General features: G+C 36.3%; 1 protein-coding gene across 5 annotated transcripts in view; it reads left to right on the top strand.

Annotated features, from left to right (window-relative positions):
- The window catches only part of ZBBX (zinc finger B-box domain containing), a 41,634-nt gene extending 17,260 nt beyond the window's left edge, over nt 1-24,374 (top strand). For 4 of the 5 annotated variants that reach the window (XM_054040690.1, XM_054040693.1, XM_054040691.1 and 1 more), the window contains 13 exons: nt 4,239-4,406; nt 5,183-5,357; nt 8,002-8,122; nt 8,700-8,827; nt 9,071-9,174; nt 9,576-9,655; nt 11,152-11,318; nt 12,791-13,107; nt 14,188-14,347; nt 15,026-15,190; nt 19,344-19,592; nt 21,807-21,945; nt 24,132-24,374. In XM_054040690.1, the coding sequence (XP_053896665.1) occupies nt 4,239-4,406; nt 5,183-5,357; nt 8,002-8,122; nt 8,700-8,827; nt 9,071-9,174; nt 9,576-9,655; nt 11,152-11,318; nt 12,791-13,107; nt 14,188-14,347; nt 15,026-15,190; nt 19,344-19,592; nt 21,807-21,945; nt 24,132-24,207 (2,049 nt within the window). In that variant the 3' untranslated portion in view covers nt 24,208-24,374. Of the gene's footprint in view, nt 1-4,238; nt 4,407-5,182; nt 5,358-8,001; nt 8,123-8,699; nt 8,828-9,070; nt 9,175-9,575; nt 9,656-11,151; nt 11,319-12,790; nt 13,108-14,187; nt 14,348-15,025; nt 15,191-19,343; nt 19,593-21,777; nt 21,946-24,131 lie in introns of those variants that run through there. The other variant, XM_054040694.1, reaches the window with a different exon arrangement.
- The last annotated feature ends 529 nt before the right edge of the window (nt 24,375-24,903 follow it).

Raw genomic sequence — 24,903 nt, 5'->3', positions numbered from 1 at the left:
CATATGCCACCATATTTTCTTTTCCCTTTATATAGCAGAAACTAGGGCTGTCAAGCGATTTAAAAAATTAATCGTGATTAATTGTGCTGTTAAACAATAATAGAATACTATTTATATAAATATTTTGGATGTTTTCCACATTTTTCAAATATATTTATTTCAATTACAACACAGAATACAAAGTGTACAGTGCTCACTTTATATTTATTTTTTATTATACGTATTTACACTGTAAAAATAAAAGAAATAGTATTTTCCAATTCACTTATACAAGTGCTGTAGTGCAATCTCTTTATTATGAATGTTAAACTTACAAATGTAAAATTAAGTACAAAAAATAACCGCATTCAAAAAATAAAACAGTGTAAAACTTTAGAGCCCACAAGTCCACTCAGTTCTACTACTTGTTCAGCCAATCGCTCAGACATACAAGTTTGTTTACATTTGCAGGAGATAATACTGCCCGCTTTTTGTTTACAATGTCACCTGAAAGGGAGAACAGGTGTTAGCTTGGCACTGATGTAGCTGGCGTTGCAAGATATTTGTGCCAGTTACGCTAAAGATTTGTATGCCCCTTGATGCTTTGGCCACTATTCCAGAGAACATGCTTCCATACTGATGGTGCTTGTTAAAAAAAATCGCGTTAATTAAATTTGTGACTGAACTCCTTGGGGGAGAATTGTATGGGGTCTGAACATTTAAAGGAAGAAACGCTTACGTGGCCTCAACAGGGACTGCCCTTCTAGACTGCTCAGAGCTCTTGGTACTAGGACTCCAAATCCCCATGATGATTGATCTCTGGAAGCAAATACCTAAACAGTTATAGATAGTAATTTTGCCTTGTAGTATAGACTCTAGCAAACATCTAGCAAAGCATGCAAACAGATGCATTGCAAAAGAGCAAGGAAGAAAGAATCTTAGTGTCGGCAGTGTAGACAGAGGAAAAGTACAGCACACAATGGGAAATGCGAGGCAGTGACAATTAAGCTAACTACATAAAATGATGTTCACTAAATTCTGGGAAAGTGTTATCTGATCTACAAAGCCTAACACTGAATGTATTGATATGTGCTAGAGCATCTATTTAGTGTGCCTCTAAGGCTTCGGAAAACAAATAACTAGCTGTACTTCCAGTCTCAACTGTTCAGCATGTATGAGATGGCAGGAATACGTTTTTGTTCTTTTAATGTGATAAAGGAGAAAATTGAAAATCCAACTGTGGCCTTAGTTGCTGCTTTTACAGTCCTAGGCCTTAATGGGGTTCAGGAAAGTCCTTGGCAATCAAGATACATTACATTTGAGGAATGGAAGTAGGTTGGATTTGCTGCTGTCATCTTTATGACATTATGTTATCTGGAATGCTTTCACATTAAAATAACTTTCTGACATTTGTGCCAAAATAATTGAGTTTCTGTTAGTCCAAAAGATTGACAGCCTGCCATCATTCTAAATACTTAAGTGCTATTGATCTTCATGTTTTAAAAATACATTTAGAAAGCCCAGTGAATGGTCTTTGTGAGGGGGTGGGAAGGAAATATTCATATAGACACATTCTGAATAATACTTAAACCCTGATTTTAAAAATTGGTGGCAGTGTCAAAATTTTCTTTTGAAAGGAAGGGACAGATCCTCATCTGTTATAAATTGTCAGAGCTCCTCTGAAGTAATTAATTTATACCACCTGCGTGTCTGCCCTGAAGTTTGTATAAAAACAAGTATCATAATAAAAATACTCATTATTAATTGTTCTGTTTTCATGATTTTTTTTAACCTTTTTGTAAATTATAGAATCTTAATGCTTGGAAAGCAAAATTAGGTTCATTTTTGGATTAATTGAGCCATCATAGTGGATGACAGGTAATTGTAGAAATTGGGGGGCGGGGAGGGAAAGGGGAAAGAACTAGCATTTCTTTTTAAAGAAAACAATAGATGATTGGAGGTGGGTTTTTTTTAGCTTCTTAGTTTGATAGTTTGCAGTAGATTCTATAGGTTGAGATTGTGACAGTAAAATCTGTGAATAAGATCCGTTTTCATTATTTTCCAGATCATTTTATGCATTTAAGATACAATTCTTATTAATTAAAAATTCAACAAATTGGTGTGGAAACAACCAGTTACATATCATACCAAGTTTAGAAAGGATCATGGATGGGATTTTTGAAAGGCGCAAGTTTCACTGAAAGTTGATGGGACTTGTACTCTGAAATCACTTAAGTATTTTTCAAAATCCTACCCCTAATTGGAATGTTTCACCATCATCTTATATTGTTTAGTTAGCAAGACAGAAGAAACTCAGAGAGCATCTAAATTCACTTGCTAGGAACTATAATAATATAGGAAGCAATCCAGTATGTTTATTCGAGTATTCTCTTTGAAATCAGTTAAATAGAATTTCAAAACTGTTCTGAAACAAATGAGCAAAATGCCAAATCGAGAGTAATGCTGTGTAAAATGTATAGATAGAACTCTAGGTGACAGTTTAACAAATATCTGTGATAGACATATATAAATGTGTTATCGTACCATTTAGATCCACAAACAATGCAGTGAGTTGCTTTACTTGCTTCCACATGATATTATCTCTTGAGCAGGGAATATTAGTCTTGCTAAGTTTCACCTGAATGCTGTGGTCAAAAGTCAAATGTAAAGTGACTAGAGAGCACGAAACTAATTTTCTTTGGCCTTATACTTCACCTCTGGAGGGAAGCAAATGAGCATAAAATGCCTTAAGGAACCCTGCCAGGAGGAAATGCAATTATGTAGAGAAGATCTTCTTCTTTTCTCTAAATATGTGCTTCTAGTCTCCAAGTATTTTAGTGATTTTTTGCCCATGTGGAAAAGAGATTGTTGCCAGCAGTTGTGGGGAATCAGAACTAGGGGACACAACAAAGTGGTATTTCCGCTGGGAAAATGTACCCCGCACCATATCGTGGTGAGAGTTATGGGATAAGAATCCGAATAGAATATATGCAGTCAAAATGGCAAACAGTGAATGTAGCTTGAAGCAACATCACCTTTTCTTGCATACTCATCGGAAAGTCATAGAATATGGTATGCGAGGTGCAAGCCAGTGACAGCAAGGATACTAGATCAACTGTATTGTCATAGGTAGATGGGGCTAGAGGGAGAGCCCTGGAGTGGATGTAGTCACAGAGCCAAAGTGATTGGGCCTTGGTTTACGATGGATCTTTGGGCTCTTCAGCTTTTTCTGGCCACACTTCCTGTGTGCATTCCTGTTCGTCCTGAGACCCAAGGAGTATTCGTATTAGCTTTTTCTTCTATGCATATTTTTACATAGGAGGGAAACACAGGGACATGTGTGGCAACATACATATTTTTTACTTAGCACTCTAGGTTTACTGTATTATCTAGATCCCAAATGTGGCTCTGAAACAAAATATTTCCACAGGACAAATGGAAATGCATTCTTTTTTCTATTCTCTTTGGTTTTATCTTTTCTCAGTTAGGTAATTGTTCAAGTATGGGCCTCATAAGATGAAATTTATGGAGCAGTTTGCTTTTTACTAATGTAAGTTGCAGAGGAATAAAGGAAAGTGGCAATGGAATTAAAGAGACCAGGTGGGTGAGGTAATATCCTATATTGGACCAGCTTCTGTTGGAGAAAGCTTGAGTCTTTCATCAACAGAAGTTGATTCAATAAAAAATATCATCTCACCCACCTGGTCTTTCTAATATTCTGGGACCAACACAGCTACAACAACATTGTGATTAAAATTATCATTGTCATCTAAGAACAACTTCCAGCCTTTGACCTAGGTTAATTTGTCTAGATCTTTAAACTAGTTCATACGCTTGGTCCGTCACACTACTGTTGATACGTTGATTGGTATTTCTTTGAGATATTTAAATCAGTTTCACCTCTTAAGGGTCTCTCCAGCTGCAGTTCAAAAAAGACGACAGAATATAACCAATATCTGATTGACCTTCATTAGTTACAACTTTTATAGCACGTTGATTATAAAGTTCTTTTAACGTATGACATGCGCTGCGTAGATTATCTCCCATATTCATTAAATAATCTGGTAGTCTCTTACATTCCTGTCTGATCTGAATATTTGGTTTTATTCAGATTGTTGAAGATAGGATATGTTCGGTCCACCATCATTCTGTGGTCTGCTCTGCTTCTTTTATGCTTCTGCCTCTGTAATTTGAGCATTGTTTAGTGGAAAGTGTGTGTGTTTATTTTGAATTAATCTGGTGGTCTATGTTGTTTGTAGGCAAAAACCCATGTATCAGTTGGAAAATTAGAAGCTACCCATCAGTTCATGAAAGACTGCAATCCTGATGAATCCAAAAAGAATCATGAGCAGAAGACAGCAAATAGCAAGAATCAGCTCATGTCAGACATTTCTTCATCTCTGCTAATGTCAACAGGCAGTGCTGAGGTAGGCTGAGGAATTTCTGTGAGCTGTGTATTCCTGTAAAACAGAAAATTCCATTTTTACACTCATAATTCCTTAAAGTGTATTGGCCCTGTGATTTCTGGTGCCACAAATTGACTAGTCAGATCAGGCTATCCATTTGGTCCAGCCGTCTGATCCATGTTTATGCATGTGGCCTGCATGAGATGCAGGACCTCAGATTGCTACTGCTTTGCTTGTAATTAAACAAGCCCTGATTCTATTAGACTTTTGGCAGATTAATTCTATAGCATTAGAATTAACTATTTTCTTTTAATAATAAACTATTTTATACTTATCACTATATCGCTATAATAAACTATTTTATACGTAATAGTAGTGATAACTTCATTTAGAAATTGCATTCATTCCTAGTTGAATTTAGTGTGCATGTGGCCTGTGATATACACTAAATCAGACTGGATAATCTGGTGGTCCCTTCTGGCCTTAAACTCTGTGGCTATAAATCTGTATTCCTTTATGCGTTTGTTTAGCAGTCTGGCTTAGAGCTCTGTTGATGGGGCATCTCAATTCAATCTGGCCAAAAGGAGCTATTTCCAAAAATAGCCTTGAATTATCTTGATCACAGTGTAACCCAAAGGTAACGCATAAGAAAGGGTACCACATCCAAGAACTGAATCCCTTCAGCAGTTAAGATGCGAAACCATTAATCCTTTGTCATCCGGTATTTGTATGTGTGGTGGGGAAGATTGTTGCCATTAGGACATATTTGATTGATTACTTTTCTAAAATTGATTCAGGAAGTTTCCTCAGTACCAACAGGGGTAGTTTTTGAGAATCAGAATGGTGGATTATTACTGTATGGTACTTTTGATGAGGAAGAATCTGCAGCGTCCTTTCAAGAAGCTTTAACTCAATGGAGAAATGGAAATCATGAACACAAAAAGGACCAGAACTCTGATGAGGCTCAACCAGGTACGAATTAGTTTCTGCTAAATACATTTTTAAAAAGAAAACTGAACCCATTTTGGTCAATAGTGTATATTCTCAAAAGCTTATGTATTGATGAGCCTATATCAGCCTTTACAGTATCAACTTGTAATGTATGAATTTATAATTTTTTATTAAAATGACCATTTCTAAGTCTCCAGCTGATTACCATGCTACTGGAAGGTGACATAGTTCATGACACAAACTGTACGCCTCTTTCTTAGATAGTAAATCATTTCCTATCCACCCATTGCACTGATTTAACAATACATCAAATAGATTGATAAAATGTGTGTCAGAGGGTGGAAGTGTGACTGATTCTTTGATGCCCAATTGACTGAAAGAGGAGGCCTCTGGCTGATTAACTGCTGATGATTGATTGAAGTGGACGGTACCTAGGCTTTATGAGACTGGGAAGAGTGGACAAAAGGAAGGGAGGAACTGTTTGAGCTGGGGCTGAGCTGCTGAAAGGGTTGCTGAGGGAAGTAATTGGAGAAGCCTTCTGGAGGCGTGACCCAGAATCCAGGGAGCACAGGTTTAAGAAAAGAAGCCAGAGCACTCTGACAGGAGAGAGAATAAGAAGTAGCTGTGTTAGACGAGTTTCACAAAGGAGTGGCGGTGCCAAGTGAAAGACCTCAGAAACAGACTTTATTTGAAGCTGCAATAGGAGGAGGAAGGGAAAGGAGGAGCTGTACCTTGTGGGAGTCTTCAATGAAAGAGACTGTATTTGAGCAAATTGTACATTGATAAACTAGTCCCTAAGAAGGAGCATTGGTATGTGACAAAGGACTTACTGAGGAGCTCTGGTGCGAAGGGAAACTGATGCCGGGCTCCCTAGAACCAAATAAAGACCAGAATGGAGCTCTGCACAGAACAGGCATGCTCATTTATGTACTGCTAGGAAGACTGTACTTTCTGGAATATTTTTCAAATGTTACTGTTTGTTTTTTTCATATTGTTATTGTGATGGTTATATGGTTCCTCAAGTATACACTATGTAAGACACACCAAATGAATATTAGTGCTTTTGTTTGTATATTGAAGCACCCTGAATGCTGATTAATCTGTTTCTATAACTTCAGTTTGTTCAAGTAGGCCACATTATGTTATTGGAATATTATAGCCTTTTTATGTACTTTGCAAACAATGACTTAAGTATTTGGAATTGTTTCTAAGACACTGTTGGTGGAGATAATATTCTCTAGGAATAGTGAATATATTTTCCTTAAAGTGAAGTATTCTCATTATTATTTAGAATAGTGGAATAGTATACAGACAGTGTTGTCTACTGATGGTGCAGGGGACCAGAGTTCTATTTCTGATTTCTGTGACCCTGGGCAAGTCAATCGCTGTTCTTCAGTGAAATCTGTAAAACTAATTTAATAAGATTTAGCTGCCACAGATTTTTCAGATATTCAGCTCAAAGGTACTTGCTAAGAGTGCAAAGAACTTCTGTCATATACCTCTCCAATCTTGTCTCTCTTGCTTTCACCTGAGACCTCTATACTAGTAAATTCAAAGCCTAATAATTACAGCCTGTTTATAGAGGTGAGCAATGCACATGCCTCAGGATTATGTACGTTACATCTTAGTGCATTTTCTTTTTCTCTGATAGCTGAGTATCCGCATCAATCTCTGGTATCAGGTTGAATCCTTCCCTGTGAAGAGATGTGATCATTCGTTAATCATGAACCACGAAACAAAATCGTGTTTACTTGGATTTGTGCAGGATATTCTGTGTCTCCACTAGTATATAGATAACAGTTTGCTGTGCTCTCTCTTTCTGAAGTATACTATGCTACTTGATACATTTAGAATAATCTTATACCTTTACTAATACCTTTCCTGGTGATTTGGGGTTTTTATTTGGAAATCCATGGGCTTTGATCCTGCAAATGTGCATGGGCTTAGCTTTATGCATGTGAGCAGCCCAGTTGCTTTCAATGCATAAAGGTAAGACAAAAATGTGTGCAAGTTTGAGGTCTTACATATCAATCTGGACACTCAGTTATCCCATGTAAATCTGTTTTTGAGTTCTCATACCTCCAAGTACATGACTGTCAGAATTAATTAGCAAGCTTATATAGTACAGATAATGCACATATCTTGAAGGATATGTCATTGTTTTAAACAGCTAGTTCCTTGTCTTTCATTAGGCATGAGAAAAACTTAACTGTACAGTTCTCCTTTACTGCTTGTCAGTGGAATCTTTACATATATCCTTTTAACTTCCAATTTATTTGCTACCAATTGAGGAGCAGAAGAAGTCAGCTGACTTCAGCTACCCAACCCTGAATAAATGTTCAGTTTAAAGCTTGTTTTCGCACAGGGTATGATGATTTAGCCCTAAAAGAGAAAGAGAGAGAGAGTGTGTGATTTATTTTTTCAGTCAAATCCAATCAATCCAAATTAGATTGTAAACTCACTTTTCATATAGACCGCAATTTGCAGATAACTCTCTGAACAGAATATGAATAATATGAGATTAACCTTTTAAATTTCATGAATAAGCCGATATCTAAATCAAGCATAGACTATTAATTAAAATGACTTTTATAGTTTAATAAAAGGAAAGCATATTATTAACATATTCGAATGATACATATTACAGTTTTCCTTATACTTATAGAATCCATGGGCGTTTGTGAGGTACAGACCCATCTCACAATTTTGAGAAAACCTGTTAAAATTGAATTCAAAGAAGAAAGCCTGAACTATATGGAGAAACTGTGGCTGAAGAAGCATAGAAGGTAGTCACTGAATCACACACTGCTAATAAAAGAATCCAGAAATAGCTGCATTTGTTAATATGAGCAATCTAAAGCAATTTTATCTGGATATTTGAGAACATATTAAACAAATATTGGGAAATTTAGATGAGGTGATTGTGTTGTTTTTTCCCCCTGTAAAATAAATTACTAATTATGTCCATATTTTGATGAATCATTATTTTGGAATTATTTTAGAGGGGTTTTCTTTAATATCAATACAAAAATAACAATCTCTTGTAGAACTTGATGGTATTATTAACAAAAATTAGGAGTTTCAGTTCACTCTCAAGGAGCCTTACTACTGTAAGAATACATTATCTGAAGCATAGAGGGTGCTCGATAATTTTGTTATCCCCTGTTTCTGGGAGGTACTAAGTACCATCAATGCCTACAGAAGTCAAGGGTGCTCAGCCTTTCTCACAAGCAGCTCTGCATGATGAGGCCCAAACTTTAGTGTCTGTATGAAGTGACAGTGTTCACTATAGTAGTATGAGAGTGATAGTAATAATACTGTAACTTTTAAAGACTTGACTCCTCTTTTTCTTCTTCTTTTAAGAATGCCAGTTGATCAAATATCTGGTATTCAAGCAGATGAATTCAGACCTAAGCATGAATTGATGAATGAACCTGATGATGCTCTGAGTGGAGGAGAAGGAGGAGGAGATGATGATGATGATTTAATAGGTTTGTTGGACTTCTATTAGTTCCTTACAATTCTTTCTCATGTCCATATTCACTGAACAACTGCAAGTAGATTGTTCTTTCCCGAAGATCTATGTGGGTAGTCAGGAAACAAGGGAAACTTATTGTGGTTAAAATAACAAAACAGCCTCCCTCCACCTCCCCAAAACCCCCCAACCCAGTAACTTAATACATAAAAATGTTTTTTTAAAAAAATGAATGCACTATTCTAATTGTATTTCCCAGTTGAAGATATGAAAAAGTATTGGACAGCTCTTTTTAGAGCAGAAGAGTCTGACACAGTTCCTGGGAACCTTGAGTCTGCTTTGAAAATTGAGGTACTCAATGATGTAAGTAAATGTTTCTTAACAGTAAACTGCAAATGGTTCAGTTTAATTATCCTATACCCTTTAAACAAATTGAGCAATTAAAATTTCAAATTAGTAAGAGCCAAACAGAAAAGTTGAGTTGGCTAGACTTCAAACTGAAATGGGATACTGTAGATCACCAGAAATATAGTTAAAGTACTTGTTTTGGTATATTGTTAATGCTGTCAGTCCATCCATAGAAAGTTCAGTTTTCCAAAGTAAATAAATGTTCCTAGTATTTCTCCCTTGATGGCACCAACTGTACAGAGGTCACACAAAAGTAATCTATCCAATTTTTTACTCACTGTGGTGATGTATTCTTTGAATTGTTTAGCTAATTTGTCTCTCTCTCTCTGTATCTGTATGTATTTTTTTTAAATTAGTCTTGTGAAGAGGATCTAGATGAATCATGTAACTCTGTAGTGATGGAAGTTGGATCCACTAAATTGAGTAATGAACAAAGGTAAATGGAACAATATGATAGGGTAGTTTGTGATTTCATTACTTTCCAGGAATTGAACCAGTGATCTGTTATGACTGACATATCATAGTTGAGCAAACATTTTGCCATAACAGTACAGTACAATACTATGAACCTCATTATTAAAGTGTTTGTTGCATATTTTTTTTTGAGTTAAAGAAAATATTTCGTTATAAAAACCCTTTCCAGGCCATAAGAGCCTGAATGTGAATTTGAATATTTGTTATGCGAAACAAATTTTAAAAGGCAGTGCTCTCCATTGAGACTGCAGCTTCAGTTCTCCAGCCACTCTTAGGAGTGGGCATGGCTGGTACTCCCACTAGGCAACCCTAGGCGGTCGCCTAAGGCGGCAGGATTTAGGGGGCGGCATTTTGCCGCCCTCGGCGGAAATTCAGCGGCGGGGGGTCCTTCCGCTCTGGGTCTTCGGCGGAAATTCAGTGGCAGGTCCTTCACTCGCTCTGGGACCCACCGCCGAAGTGACGCGAAGGCGCGGAGCGGAAGGACCCCCCCGCTGCCGAATGCTCAGAGGAGGCCCGCTGCCCCCTAGGGCGGCAAAAACCCTGTTGCCGCTCCTGGGAGTGGGTGAATCAATGCCATGAGTCCCAGATCATCTAGAAGGCAACAAGCCTATACTGTGGATCCGTTCGTATGATGATATATATGGATATGCAGCCCCAAAGACAGTTGCAAGGTCGCAGAAAAGGCAGAGATCCTTGTGGTAGAGGAAGGGGAACAGTCATGTCTTGGATCTGAAGCAGCTGAATTTTTTCATGATAAGTTTCAATGAAGACGCAGCTGTGGAATCTGGTGGACTTGTTGGCATTAATTGATTTGAAGATGCCCATGAGGTGCATTTTTTCATCCTACTCATAAAAATATATTCCGTTTATGTTAGGTGACTAGTGTCTTTAATACATGACACTGTCATTTGACTTCCCCATCCCTCTGGGTCTTTTCAAAGATCCTGACTATTCCATTATTCGTCACTGCTGGAAGGTTTTCATCTCACCTTACATAGATGACTTGTTAGTGAAGACATTAGAGGTTGCAAGATGCTTTAAAAAAAACCCCACACTTTAAATGTGCAACACACACTTTTGAATGAGTGAAAATCTTTCCTTGCATGCACAATGACCTCTGTGTACTTTCATATCAGGATTTGGGGGCCAAGAAATCCAAGGCACTATATTATTGAAAGCTGGCTCTGTGATTACATTATGTTCTTAAAGAAATACCCTCGTGTTAATTTAGTATGTCCAGGCAAAACTGGGAATCACTGTAATCAAGCCCTTTTAACTTTTTTAATACTGTTTTATTTCACTTTTGTTTCCTAAAAATTAGTCAATATAGAGTACTGCCATTGACACTTGTGCAACTTCCATGACCTCCCAAAAACTATCTAATATTTGGATGTGATTGTCTGTTAGGAGCCTTTGTGTGTGAAATTTTTTTCTTTTTTTTTTTTTTTAAATCCAAAGTGATGCAGTACCTGAAAATCAGAAGGATACAATATCAGACTTTTTACCAGAACCAGCTGCTGATGTAACTAGCCAGACATCTCTTAATTCTGCTTCTACATCTGACAAAAAAGACCTTTTCATTCCTCGTGGTAGAAGCACAGTTCCCATTAAAGAAATTTCTAAAGGTAAATTTTGGTAAGATTATTTTTTGCTATCACTTTCCTTACTTGGGGAGAGAGAAAATAACTTTTGTTCTAGTAGGCAGTACAGTATTTTATATGATGATCTTTCTGTGTTTGTAGCAGACAGAATTGTAACCAATTAAATACAATAGTTTTTTTGTACTAAAAGTAAAAACATTTGTTCTTTAAAGATACTTTGAATATTTATTTTAGGTCATGTGGCCTTATTGTATGGCATGCAGAAAAACAAGTTTATAGCTTGATTATTAAGGAGAGATAATGTTTGCAATATGTGGGTATATGGCATGAATAATTATGATTCAATTACACTAGGTGAGGATTTGGTCCAAAGTCTCTAGGTTTATTTAGAGAATGAGAGTTAAATGGACTGTACGCTTATACAACCGCTCAGAATGGCCCCTTAACTCAAAGTTTTAATGGACCACATTGCTATATTCACAAATTGTGTGCATCAATTTTCATGTACACATAGGCTTTTATGTTTGCAGACTGGGTGCCTGGTTAGCTGTCTGTCTGTTTTGCTTGCACAAAGGCAGTATTTGAATACTTATATAGATGTACCTGCAAAATTTTGTGGATGGAGTAATGAAAGAGGTCTGAAAATTTGACAGCTTTGTATTGTGAAATCATTATTAAGCACTAATCAGAAAACCATTTATTTCTTATTCCAGAATCAGAAAACTGTGTTATTTTACTATGCCATTTTTCTTTAATAATTAGTGTTTAAATTATTAGTATGTCAGATTAAGATTTTACATTTAATTGTTCCTTGCAAGCTGTCAAAAACTAGTCCTTGTATGTGCTCAGCCAGTCTCTTTTTTTGCATTTGGTTCAAGCTCAGGCCCAAATGGTGAAAGAGAAACTGACAGTCGGACAGTGAGGTGTGGCCTTGGGGGCAGAGAAGGAAAGGCAAATAGCTATGTCTTAAGATAAAAAGAAAAAAAAAACCTTAAAAAAAGATACATGTCCCAAGAGTATGTATCCATAGCTGCTACTGCTTTCAAAGAAATGTACTTCCAGGTAGCCATCTCGCTTTTTTGTAGTAAAAATATAATGCTGCTATTGCAGTTGTTCAACTGTTTCCAATCAGATCTCACACCTTTTTTAAAAGGAAAAGTTACAATTTCATAAAGCATTTTCTTGCAGATAGCTGCCCCTCTAGGAATGTCAGATACAAAATAACTTAATACATTCATGGATAATGAGTTATTACAGGTCTGATTTTTAGAGAAGCTGAGCACCGGTGGTTGCCATAGATTTCAATGAGAGCTCTGGCTGCCCAGTGTCTCTGAAAATCAAGCTGTAAGTTTACATGAAAGTCAATTGCTCTCCTTATGAATTGCTTATTTGACATCTTGGGGCTATCTAACAGTAAAATGCTGTCAGACTGCACATTTTTGTTTTGAATTCCCTGAGACTATCTGTAGACATCCAGTTTGTCCTTTTTTGTTTAGTTTCATCTGCAAGAACATCTACAGTGAATCATGAAAGAATGTATACTGATTGCATCCATTCTAGCACAGAAGAAACAGTTCTCAGCAGTCCTCATGAAAGTGCTGTAACCGAAAAAGAAAGCATTAAAACACAGACTTCTAGAAGATCTCTTAGTGCTTGTATGTTACCTGAGAAGACTTTTGACCTTCCTAAATTAGGCAGCAATGAACCTTCCCTCACGACAAGATCACTGAAAAACAATAAAGATTCACTGGAATGTAACAGTTTCCACACAAGCAAGAGTTTGATTTTACCTGTAACTACAGAGGCTTCAGTGGTAAAATGTTTTATGCCTATTCCCTAAATATTGCATAATTGCCCTGTCTCCTTTTTCAACGTTTTATCTTGGCACAATGCAGTAGAGTGGTACTGGTAGTTAACTATATACAGTAGTTACCATGAAATACTGCACATTAATATGTAGTAACAAAGTAACTCCATTAAAAATAGTGGTAATCATGAATGTAATTTTAGTGGGGCAGGCGGAGGGCTGGCTGTCACTGGCCCAGCCTTTCAACTGGGGAAGATAAAAGTGCTTTCACCCCCCCCCCCACTTTCAGTCTTCTATGGGGATAGTTCAGAAGGAGCAAGAACAAACAGGCAACTAGTCAGAAGGGCTGCTCTGTGAGGTCTGCTGCTCACCCTCCCTTCCCCCTTAACTTTGCTGTCTCAGGTTGTGCATGCCTTCCTATGAAACCTGCAGTATTCAAACATCTCTCACTGAATATAGGTCCAAGGGGCAAGTTTGCTTGCTTGCTTCCATTTATGAATGCAGTCTTTGTGTGTTCATCAAGGCAAGTAATCTTGACTCTCTTTTCATGGTTGCAGATCACAGAGTATGCCTACAGTGGGATAAAAGACCCGCAGCATGGTTGTGGCTTGCTTGGTCTTGCGGGGCTAAAAATCACTATGTAGACATTCAGGCTTGGGCTAGAGCCTGAGCTCTGGGACCCTCAGCAGCCTAAGCCCGAACATCTTCACAGTGATTTTGCAGCCCTGGCGAATGAGTCCAAGTCAGTTGAGCTGGCTCAGCTGTGGGGTTTTTTTGTTTTTTTGTTTTGTTTTTGGATCCCTGTATAGTCATACCTTCAATGGCTTAACAGAAGCGTGAAGATCAGTGGAGGTAATACTCTGATTACGTTGGTGACTACTAAGTAAGATAGGTTTTTAGGATTTATTTTTTTAGAAATATCCCATGTCTAAAACTGTAAACCTTTCACAAAAATACTTTTATATTAATTAGAATGATTTCAGGTTTTATGATGTGAACATTGTATTACAATTGACTTGGCATGGTCTAATATAAGTAGACAATATAAGCCTCTAGTTGTCTTTAATATTTTGTCTTTTATCCTAGTTGTTACAGGAAGTAGCCCTAAGAGAAAAACCTACTTTGACACAATATCAAGGACTTGAGGGATTCTTTATTTTGCATGCAAATTCTAAGCAAGTAACACTTGATTCAATTCCTTCACCTTTCTCAGATTGCAGCTCTACAAACTGTACTTCAGTTTCAGGTAACAATCTGGAAATAAAATCCTCCACAACTGAACTTTACATATTGAGTACATATGTTGCAGTGCATCATAACCTTTATCTGTGCGTAGATGTATTTCTACTTGTATATAAGCATGTACTAGGTCCTGTGGTATAGTTTATAGGTCAATATGATAAATTGGCTGATATTGGTATGATATGTTGCTCTGCCAAGAAGATCAACTAACGGAATGTAAGAAAGCATAGGATAATCCTGTCCCCTATTTTAAGTTGTAAATTACACCAATATATTTGATTTTTCTCTCTCTCTGTCACCTGAGAATTTGGACTCCGGTCAGCATTCACACCTTTCTGCTGGTGGTAAATTTTGATGTGATGGTTTGCTTAAAATTATGCCTATTCTGTTACTTCTAATGGCTTCCATTAGAGCATCTGAAATGATTAATGAAAAGTTACTAAATCCTTCTTGTTGAAGTATAGAATCTGTAAAATAAAAAAGTATAACAAATTCTCTACATGTCACTTTAAAATATATTGTATATTTTTGTGTGAAATTTTTAATTATAGCACAGTTGACCCTTCTCTTTAAAAATATTAAATAATACAGCAGCTACAGTCTCACAGACTAAATAAATATTAGCATGAAAAAAAGTGTTAATATTTTCCTGGTGCTATTTATGTTGCGTTTTTTATTTCAGGAAAGGGACATTGGTTCAGAGACACTAGCTTAAGTGAATATGCTGATGATTCTGTAGTACAGGATGTCTTGCAAAGTGAACTGAGCAGATCTTCAAGTAGTTTGGAACTACAAAACTTATGTGCTGGAGTTTCGCCATGGACATTAATGCACAAGTCACCCACTGGTAAGAATATTGACAAGATAACAATTTTCGGAGGCCTTGATTTAGCAGGTTAGGTAAACCAGGCTAACTTTAACATATCAGTAGTCCTGTTGATTTAAAGCTAAGCACATGCTTCAGTGATTTGTTGGATCGGGGACTTAGATCTGTCTGATACAATTTGTATTTAATTATTTTTTGAATGCTAGTTTACTATTCTTTTCTAAAATAGGCAGTTATAGAGTCTACTCAGTTTAACTTTAGATTTAGATATTGGAAAAATGAAAAATCTGAAGTGTAGTCAGTTGTCCCTCAAGTAATCTGGGGAACACTGGGGAAAAAAATTAGACCAGGATCCCCAATTTTGCCTCAGTCGCATCCCCAAAAATGAAAGTCATGCAAACTCAATTTGAAAGATGGATAAATCCAATAACAAACTCAGAAGTCAGACTGTGATTCTCAAATTGCAGTCCCAAAGGTCTTCCTGATGCCAGCATTTAGGGTTGGGCTGAGGGTGAGCTCAACAACAGACAGACAGCAGCAACTCACTAAAGGTGCAAGGAGCTACATGACAGTTTGCTTTCCCTACAATCAGTGTTTGAGATATAACAGTAGGTGGCCCTGGCAACAGGCAGACAGCAACACCAACATATGGTAGCCTCCTGACATATTAAGTGCTGGCTTCTGTGCTGCACAACCTTAGACTGAGTCCACTAATTTTAACCATCTTTTCTTTGACTTTTCCCTTACAGCTTATTATAGCATATCCTATCAATGTCTAGTGAAGTCAGTGAAGGCTTTGCTATGGACTCTTCCATGAGAGTTGAATCTGGCTCTGAAGTAGTTGGAAAGATGTGGTTAGTACAGGTGATAGTGTGAATAAATAAATTTGCAAGTGCATCACTGCCACAATTTGCCTGGTCTCCCAAAATCCAGAGAAAACATCATAAAATTGATCTAATATCTAAAAAGAGCCTGTGAGAGAATAATAAAAGGTATATAAAAAGAGAAAATAGGTAGTAACTATTTTCTCTCTGCAGCTTACTGTGTTCAAAGATACACAATGACTGCATGATTAAATTTCATATTGGTTCACATTTTTAACTCACTGTCATCACCAGGGAACTTGTAGATTTAAAGGTGTATGACAACTCCTTAAAGTTCCAAGATAGTTTTAGTTGTATGAAGAGAGTAATTGACATCATTAAGAATGTTCACTTGATGGTAGTTTAGGAATGCGCTGTACCTGTACTGTAGTTGAATGCAAAACAGTCACATAAATATAACCAGTTTACCTTGGTCCTGTATCACTGGTCTTTATGAAACAGGCAGGCAGGCTTGAGAGCTATCTGATTTGTTGGTTCTTTCACTACACAAGTTGGAACTATTTGTCTCCACTGCCTTTCCTTTTTTCAGGCAGAAGAAATTATTGGCCATAGAACTTTAGTTGCACATGCTTTACCAGCTAATTGTTTGAAATTGCCTTTGCTTAAAGAAGAATCTTTACAGGAACTCTTGCATATTAGAAAGCTATTTCTTTTTATCAGAGCCAAATTTTATTATTTGATTCTAATATTAAAAACAGCCTCGTATTTGAAATACCTAATTTTCACAAACTAATTTCCACTAATCTGCACGTAAGAAATCAAAATACATGGTATGGAGTAATCTGCAACAAATCAATAGGATATTAGTCCTTAACCTGGATTTATCTCCCCTTCTGTGTACACAGTAGTGGGTGGGTAGTGGATGATGATGATACGAGATTTCAGGGATTTGTATTGGGGGAAGCAGCAGCTCTGCAATAGTTTAAATCAAGAATTATATCAAAATTATTATTAAAGAAATGATACGTCATACAATGACAGTTACAGATAATTGTGTAATCATTTTCAGAAGTACCATTTCCTGCTGTCTATTACTCTAGAAATACTGTAAATGATGGCACTTCAATTTGGAGCCACCATATTTAAGATATGTGTATAACAGACACATATCCCAAGGTCGTTTTGGCTATTTCAGTTCACTTAATCACTAGAAAAACAAAACAGAATGTATTACAGTACTTATCTGCAAATAACTGTTCTAGGGCCAAACACGGCTCACTTTACTCAAAAGACTCCAATTTAGTCCACAGGGTGTTTCTGAGAAAAGTGAACAGGATTTAGGTCTATTTGTATTTTTTAAATAAGTTTATAGTATCACTATTTCTGCATCATAAAAATGTTACCATTGTAGCATTCTCAACATTTGGGGTCATATTTAGTAAGAGAGTCTGTCTCATTTTCACACTGTGCATATTACAAGAAGCCTCAAAGAAACACAGCTGTAACACTGTTGTAGTAATAAGAATTTGCTGCTGTTGTTTTTTCAGTGGAAGTTGGATGCATAACTCCCAGACGAGCCTTTGAAAATCCAAGCCTAAAATGTGAAATTGAAACTGGCAGCCATGGATAAGATCCTGCAGTCAGTTTTTAACCATTTTAAAGCTTTCTTTCTTAAAATTTCCATTTCAGTATTACGTGTTCCTAAAATATGTACCAAGCACGTCTTAAACATTTAACAAGCAGCAATAGCAAATGCTTGTGACCACACTGTTGAATATAATATATTCATATCTTCACCAACAATAAAAATTAAGCAACATGTTGAATGGTATATAGTCAAACCATCTTTCTCACAAATTCCATACAAACAACTTTGTTTACTTTAAATTAAAACTTAGATTTCATATCTTTCAGTAAGCCACTTCTCTGTGCCTCAGTTTCCACTCTCTCCCTTTGTCTGTCTTGTCTATTTAAATTATAAACTCTCTAGGGCAGGGATTTTCTATTATTATGTGTTTGTACAGTGCTTAGCACAATGTGGTCCTGATCTCAGTCAGAGCCTTTAAGTGCTATTGTATTACAAATGCTAAATAAAAATCAAACAAAAGGAATTAGCAGTTAAGTGATTCTTCTCTCATCTCACCAGTTATCCTTCTCAACCTCAACTATCTCCCTCCCAAAAGGCACAGCTCACATATTTCTTCACTCATCCTGAGCAACAAAGTTGACATTTTCATTGTTTAGAAAGTATTACTTGACAGATTTAAAATAAATTTTGAATTCAGTGCAAAAAATCAGAAATTTTATTTTACTTTATTTGTTTATACACTCATATTTTATTTTTAGACACTCATAAATAAAAATGCAGAACCAATAGTTTAAACCTGGCAGAAAAAAATTCTATGCCACACAGAACAAGCCCTGGTCTACACTGGGGGGGCGGAGAGGGGAATTGACCTAAGATACGCAACTTCAGCTATGAGAATAGCGTAGCTGAAATCAATGTATCTTAGTTTGACTTACCTCGCATCCTCATGGTGCGGGATATACTGCCGCCGCTCCCCCATCGATTCCACTTCTGCCTCTCGCCGTGATGGAGTTCCGGAGTCGACGGCAGAGCGATCGGGGAGCGATTTATCCGCGTCTACACTAGACGTGATAAATCAATCCCCAATAGATAGATCGTCGGGTAGTGAAGACGTACTGCAAGTGTGCTAACTTGCAATCTAGAATACTTTTTTCCAGAAAGTTATATGGCACTATAAAAGGAGTATCAGAGATTCCACTTCCCATTATAATTTGCATTGTGTTATGTCCATGTTCAGTAATAATAGTTAGGCTTGGAAGGATTAGATTTTTATTGGTAAACATTGTTGTCACCGCACACATACAAACAGGTGAAAAATATTTCTGTCAATTATGATCAAAATGTATAGGTAGGCAAAGAAAGAAAAACATTACTTGAGAACTTCAAATTGGAGTTTGATTTAAGAATATTTACTTTTATCAACATCAAGTGTTGAAATATACAATTCATGTTAAAATGGTTCTAAAGCTTTAACTTCTTTGAATCTGTGTCTACTGTACTAATATTTGCCTGACCCCCTCATTGCTTGCCCCCCAATAATTTTGTACAACTGTGAAAACTGAAATTGATAAAAATGCTAAAAAACTAATCATCAATATTATCTGTCAAAATTATTTAAAAATCAGATTCTGCCAAGACTAATAATAATTCATTACTTTAATTACAGAAAATGACATTAGTGAGATCAAATTCTGTTATACATCTAAAATCTTGATTCACAATTAGAAGGAAATGATGATTTTTTTTTTTGTTTTTCTTTCAGATAATAGTTTACAAAGACCTTCGTCAGCAAATATACCCTCCTCTAAATCTATGAAGTCTGATCGTATCTGCTGTACACTCTCTCAGACAAGACCAAGAAATTTAACTACTCAGCCCTTATCTAGAGCTGCTACTGAAATTTCAAAAATTGAATGCATTGATGTAACTGAACAAAATGACCCTCTCTTAGAATATACTGCTGATCAACAAGCCTTAGCTGGCTTGGAAAATGAACTAAAAAGTCATACAGGTAATTATTTACAGTGAGAACATCAGAGTCATTTAACAGTGTTTATGCTTGCAAAAATGTAAAGCAAACTACATTATTGTTGTCTTCATGATCATTATTTGAGCTCTGATTTGTGGAAAATTAAAGACCTGATCCAGCACAAAGTACTCACATCCTTCTGGGCTATGCAAAACTCTAGTTTTCTGGCTTAATAGAATGGTCGTCCTACTTTTAACCATCATATAATCTTCAGCTCAGCTGCATGGGAACAAATTGCAGAGAGCTCAGACTTATGGATCTCTCACCTCCTGCATGTCTATCAAAGAAATCTGACAGGATGTGTCACGTACCTCCTCTGGGTCTGAGTTTTTTAACAGCCACCTGCTTCCTTGATCTTTGATAATGAACACGGCAAATGAACCCTGCCACCAGGATTAAATCAAACAGGAAAAATAGAGGCCAAAAAGGAAATCTTATTAATGCGTCATCTTCAAGATGACACATGCCAGTTATCAGCCAGTGTTGGCAAAGAAACACTTCCCTCCTGGGATTGTGGTTTTTTGTTTTTGTTTTTTTTAAGGCCACCTTTATGAAGACCATTTGTTTAATGGACAATTTATGGTGAATAGAGATGGTTGATTAAGGTTATGCTTTTTTTTTTTTTTTTTTTTTTTTTTTTTTGCTTTCAGACAATTTAAACTTTTTGATGAAAAATTGAAAACTAAAATTTTTAATTTAGAAATCATAGAATATTAGGGTTGGAATAGACCTCAGGAAGTCCTCTAGTCCAGTCCCCTGCTCAAAGCAGGACCAACACCAACTAAATCATCCCAGCCAAGACTTTGTCAAGCCAGGCCTTAAAAACCTCTAAGGATGGAGATTCCACCACCTCCCTAGATAACCCATTCCAGTGCTTCACCACCCTCCTAGTGAAATAGTGTTTCATAATATCCAATCTAGACCTCTCCCACTGCAATTTGAGACCATTGCTCCTTGTTCTGTCATCTGCTACCACTGAGAACAGCCTAGCTCCATCCTCGTTGGAACCCCCTTCAGGTAGTTGAAGGCTGCTATCAAATCCCCCCTCACTCTTCTCTTCTGCAGACTAAATAACCCCAGTTTCCTTAGCCTCTCCTCATAAATCATGTGCCCCAACCCCCAAGTCATTTTCATTGCCCTCTGCTAGACTCCCTCCAATTTGTCCACATCCCTTCTGTAGCGGGGAGGACCAAAACTGGACGCAATACTCCAGGTGTGGCACAGTCCCTCATAGAAGTTGTAGTTTGGGTGCTTCATGACTCAGATTTCCTCTATGGCTGGGCTTCATTTTCCATAATGTATCATGATCTCCTCTTGATGAGCCACCATGGTGCCTCCTGGGAGTCCCTGGCCGTGATGGATCATGATACATGGAAGGTGTAGTCCAGATTAAAAGATTCTTCCATCATTGGGACATATAATGCAACATTACTTTAGTCTTGGTTTTGAGTTATGATGCACATTTCAGGCTTGCAGTTGTTATTTAACTAGTTCTCATCCAACCCACATCCTTGTAGATTTCTGTTGCTGCTAATCTCCCATGGGTTAGGATGCACACTGACAATACTCAAAGGAGAAAGAGAAATAAAATACTAGTAACTTTTGAGAAGACTGTCAGATGGTCACACTCTTAATTTCTGCTTCTGACACCACTTCTTCTTGCTACAGGCTTCTGAAAAAGTGGAAGTAATTGAGGGATAGTTAGGGTATGTTATCTTGTGTATCTTCAGTGTCATAAAGAAGTGGTGCAGCCTCTACCTATCATAGTGACCGTATAACTTCTGGTGCATACATATCACCAGGAGTGGGGATCCATGTTGTTTAGTCTTCTTGAAGTATTGTGAACTAGCAAATCATCTCTCTCTACCCTATCTATCTATGACCATAGGAATGTATGCAACTATAGTAGCAGCTGCTGATGGACCCTGTGTTTCAAGCTTTAAGTCATCGTATTTTGTCCTTATTATGAACTCTTGAAAATAATAAAAACACTGATGCAGCCATATAATACAAAGTTATAATTAATTTGTGTTTCCAGTAACATCCTAAACCAGAGTATTTTATCACTATTATCTTAATGATGTCATGTTTTTGCTGATATGACTTTACTGTTCTGCGAAAGTTTTTAGAGACCATATATTGTAGATACTGCACTTTTGTTACATAGGCTACTGAAAATGACATAAAATATTTCAGATCCTGAGGAAAAACTTTACAGCTTTACCTCTGAAGACTTATCGGCTTTCAGCAGACATTCAAAGAAGATAAGTGAAAATATTACAGATTTCCATAATAACTTAGAAATAAAATACCACAGTAGAGTTGATATTTTTAGGTAAGTTAAACCTGCTGATTATTATTTTTTTAGCTGCATAGTAAAATGCTTCACTCGCAAACTACTTGTAAATATTATATTTTTAAAAGGGCCAATTATTAGTATATGTGTTTCATCTGAATGACTTACAACAATCCCATCAATATAGTAAAAAAATTAAAAAATGCCCTAACATGTTTAAGTTACACTGCATAATGTTTTGTTAAATCACAGAGTTAATACACTTTTCATCTTTACATGTATAAGGGAATACAATCCATTAAAAATGAGAAAAAATAGTCCCCAGCCACCAAGATTATAGTAATATATTGGGCTAGAAGTAATATAAATCTAAAATTTGCTGCTTGTATAAATTAGCCAAGTAATTTCTAGCTAATTCATGACATCTCTGATTGGAGAGAGAATTATTCTTTGTTAGAAATAAAATTGTAAGGACCCCTTTATTAAATGTGAACTTTCATGACCACATAAAGTAACTTGCATAGCTAGTCTAATTTATTTTTCTTGTGCAATCTTAAGAAAATAACGAAATTATGTTTTTTATTGGAAAACATTAGTTCTCATACACTGTTCAGAGCTGAACTTCATTTTTAAGCTTTTTCTGGACCATTGCAGTGGGGATGTTTCCATTTTCTCAGTCACTGTTTGATGTCTGATAAAAATTGTACAATTCCATCATTTAACCATGTCCTCTGCATCTGCCCTCTGACATGTTTCTTGGAATTCCATATCTGGCAGTTACAATGGTATGATTGCTGTTGCCAGGAAAGTAGAACAACACTGCTAGTGGATAGGTCTAGGTGATAGGAAATTTGTTGCAACTCTCATGGGGGAGGGAAAGCTATCAGAAATTATGAAAATGGTGTAATTTGCTGGTAAATGCCTATAGATTATTAATGTTGGGTTTTGGTTTTAAATACCTTACCCTGTTGCCAAGACACATAAAAATTGCACCTGTTAATGAAAGTCATCAACAGTTTGCTGTGGAAACTCTTTTCCAACTAACCAAAAGGCATAGGTTAATTAGAAACATTGATTCCATAACTTTCTGTCATCAGTCATGGTGCAGCACAGTCCAGTGGACTGAGCATGTGACTGGAAACCAGAAAATCCTTTGACACGAATTCTATGCATGACCTTAGGAAAAGTCATTTAACTTCTCTGCCTCTCAGTTAACTCATCTATAAAATGGAAATAATAATGATTCTACCTAAAAAGGATTAGTTAAACTTTGTACAATGTTTTGGAAATGAAACGTGTTTTAGAATTTCTATGTTAATAATGAAGCAGGTGCATATCAATAGGGAATTAAACAAAATCTGCAAATTAAATAAAAAAAAGTAGCAAAAGAAATGTTACGCTCAAGATTCTATAAAGCTATTTCAAACAAATTTTATTATTATTATTATTTTTTTGTTTGATTGCTATTTAATACAATGTTGATGGTACAAATGAAAACCCCTTACTTAGCTTATTCATTCTGGGGCTTGGGATTTTCAGAGACAGGATAATGAAGGTATTTTTGACTCACCACTTAGCTAAGAGTGGGGTTGGAAGGATTAGATTTTCATTAAACGTTGATTTCACCATGCACACACAAACTAATGGAAATATTTTTTTGTCAGTAATGATCAAAATTTACACATAAGGAAAGTAAAAAAAACTGCTTGATTACGTATTCAAATTTGATTTTAAGGATATTTACTTTATCAGCATCACACATCAAAATATTCCATTTGTGTTTACTGGTGTTAAAACTTTAATTTTTTAAATCTCAACATCTACTGTAATTAAATACTTGTCTGACCCGCCCATAATTTTGCACAACTGTTAACAATTAAATTGATGAAAATTATAAAGCTTCAAAATAAACATTGATATTATACAGTGAAATTATTTAAAAAAAATCAAATTCTGCCAAGCCTAGTTGAGAGAGTTGAGAAACAACTTGACAGAAGTTGAGAAAAATAAATGGACTTGGTAGTTTTGGCTAAAAGTATACTTTAAGCAACAATTTACCAATTGCACAGCATACTTTTTTTAATATGATAAATCAAGCTAACATTACATGAGTATGAGAAACAGGACCAAAAAAATACTACCAGGATTTGTTTCCTTGAGGAACTTGAACACAAGCTGTTTATAATCATTGTATTGTGTGTGTGTGTGTGTGTGTTTTTTTTAAGAGACTGTGATGAAAGCCATACAGATGATGAGGAAGAGATTCTGAGGGACAAGCAGGAAGTTATGGCACTACGTTGACCAACCAAAAAAACAACAACAAAACTTGCTAGTAATTCTTTTTCTTTGCATTGCATAAAACAAGCAGCCTGTTAGAAGGCAGTTCTCAGGTGCTGAAGATGTTAACTGCTGAAGAATGTTGTTGCAATTCTATCCTACCAATAAAACTTGTTTAAAATTAAAAATCATTTATGGGTTTTGGCTTTTTTTTTTTTTTTTTTTAGCACAAACAGTATATTACTATTGCATCTTTTAAGAGTATTTTACTGAAACCTTAGAAAAACAAGAAGCTTGATCCTGCAAGTTGTCTGTTGCTACAAAATGTTGAGGAAGCTCAAGACCTGGCAGAGGTATATGGCTGGAAAGAGACAATTGACTCTCCCCGTGATGTTGAGCACAGTGAGCCAAAACTATAGGAGACCCTTCCTGTGAATCTTTGCAAAACATTCCCTTTGGAAAAAACTGTATTTCTTTAAAGTTACTAGCTGCACAGATTCTTAGGTTTCATGCTTCCATTCAAAATTCTCCTAACTGAAAACTATTTACCCTCAGGATGAATGGATGCTAATTGGAATTTCAGCCCCCCAAACTAGGCTATGATTACATGGAATTATTAATATGTTAACCTTCATCAGTAAAAAAGGTCACTTTTCCGATACCCTATGATCTGGCACAATAGTTGAATAGAAGATCGGATTGGGGGATTTCCGCCCTCTT

This window comes from Malaclemys terrapin, chromosome 9 (genome assembly GCF_027887155.1).
Source record: "Malaclemys terrapin pileata isolate rMalTer1 chromosome 9, rMalTer1.hap1, whole genome shotgun sequence".
Lineage (NCBI taxonomy): Eukaryota > Metazoa > Chordata > Testudines > Emydidae > Malaclemys > Malaclemys terrapin.
Note: the sequence above shows the minus strand (reverse complement) of the source record. Positions and strands in the feature narration are given on the sequence as shown.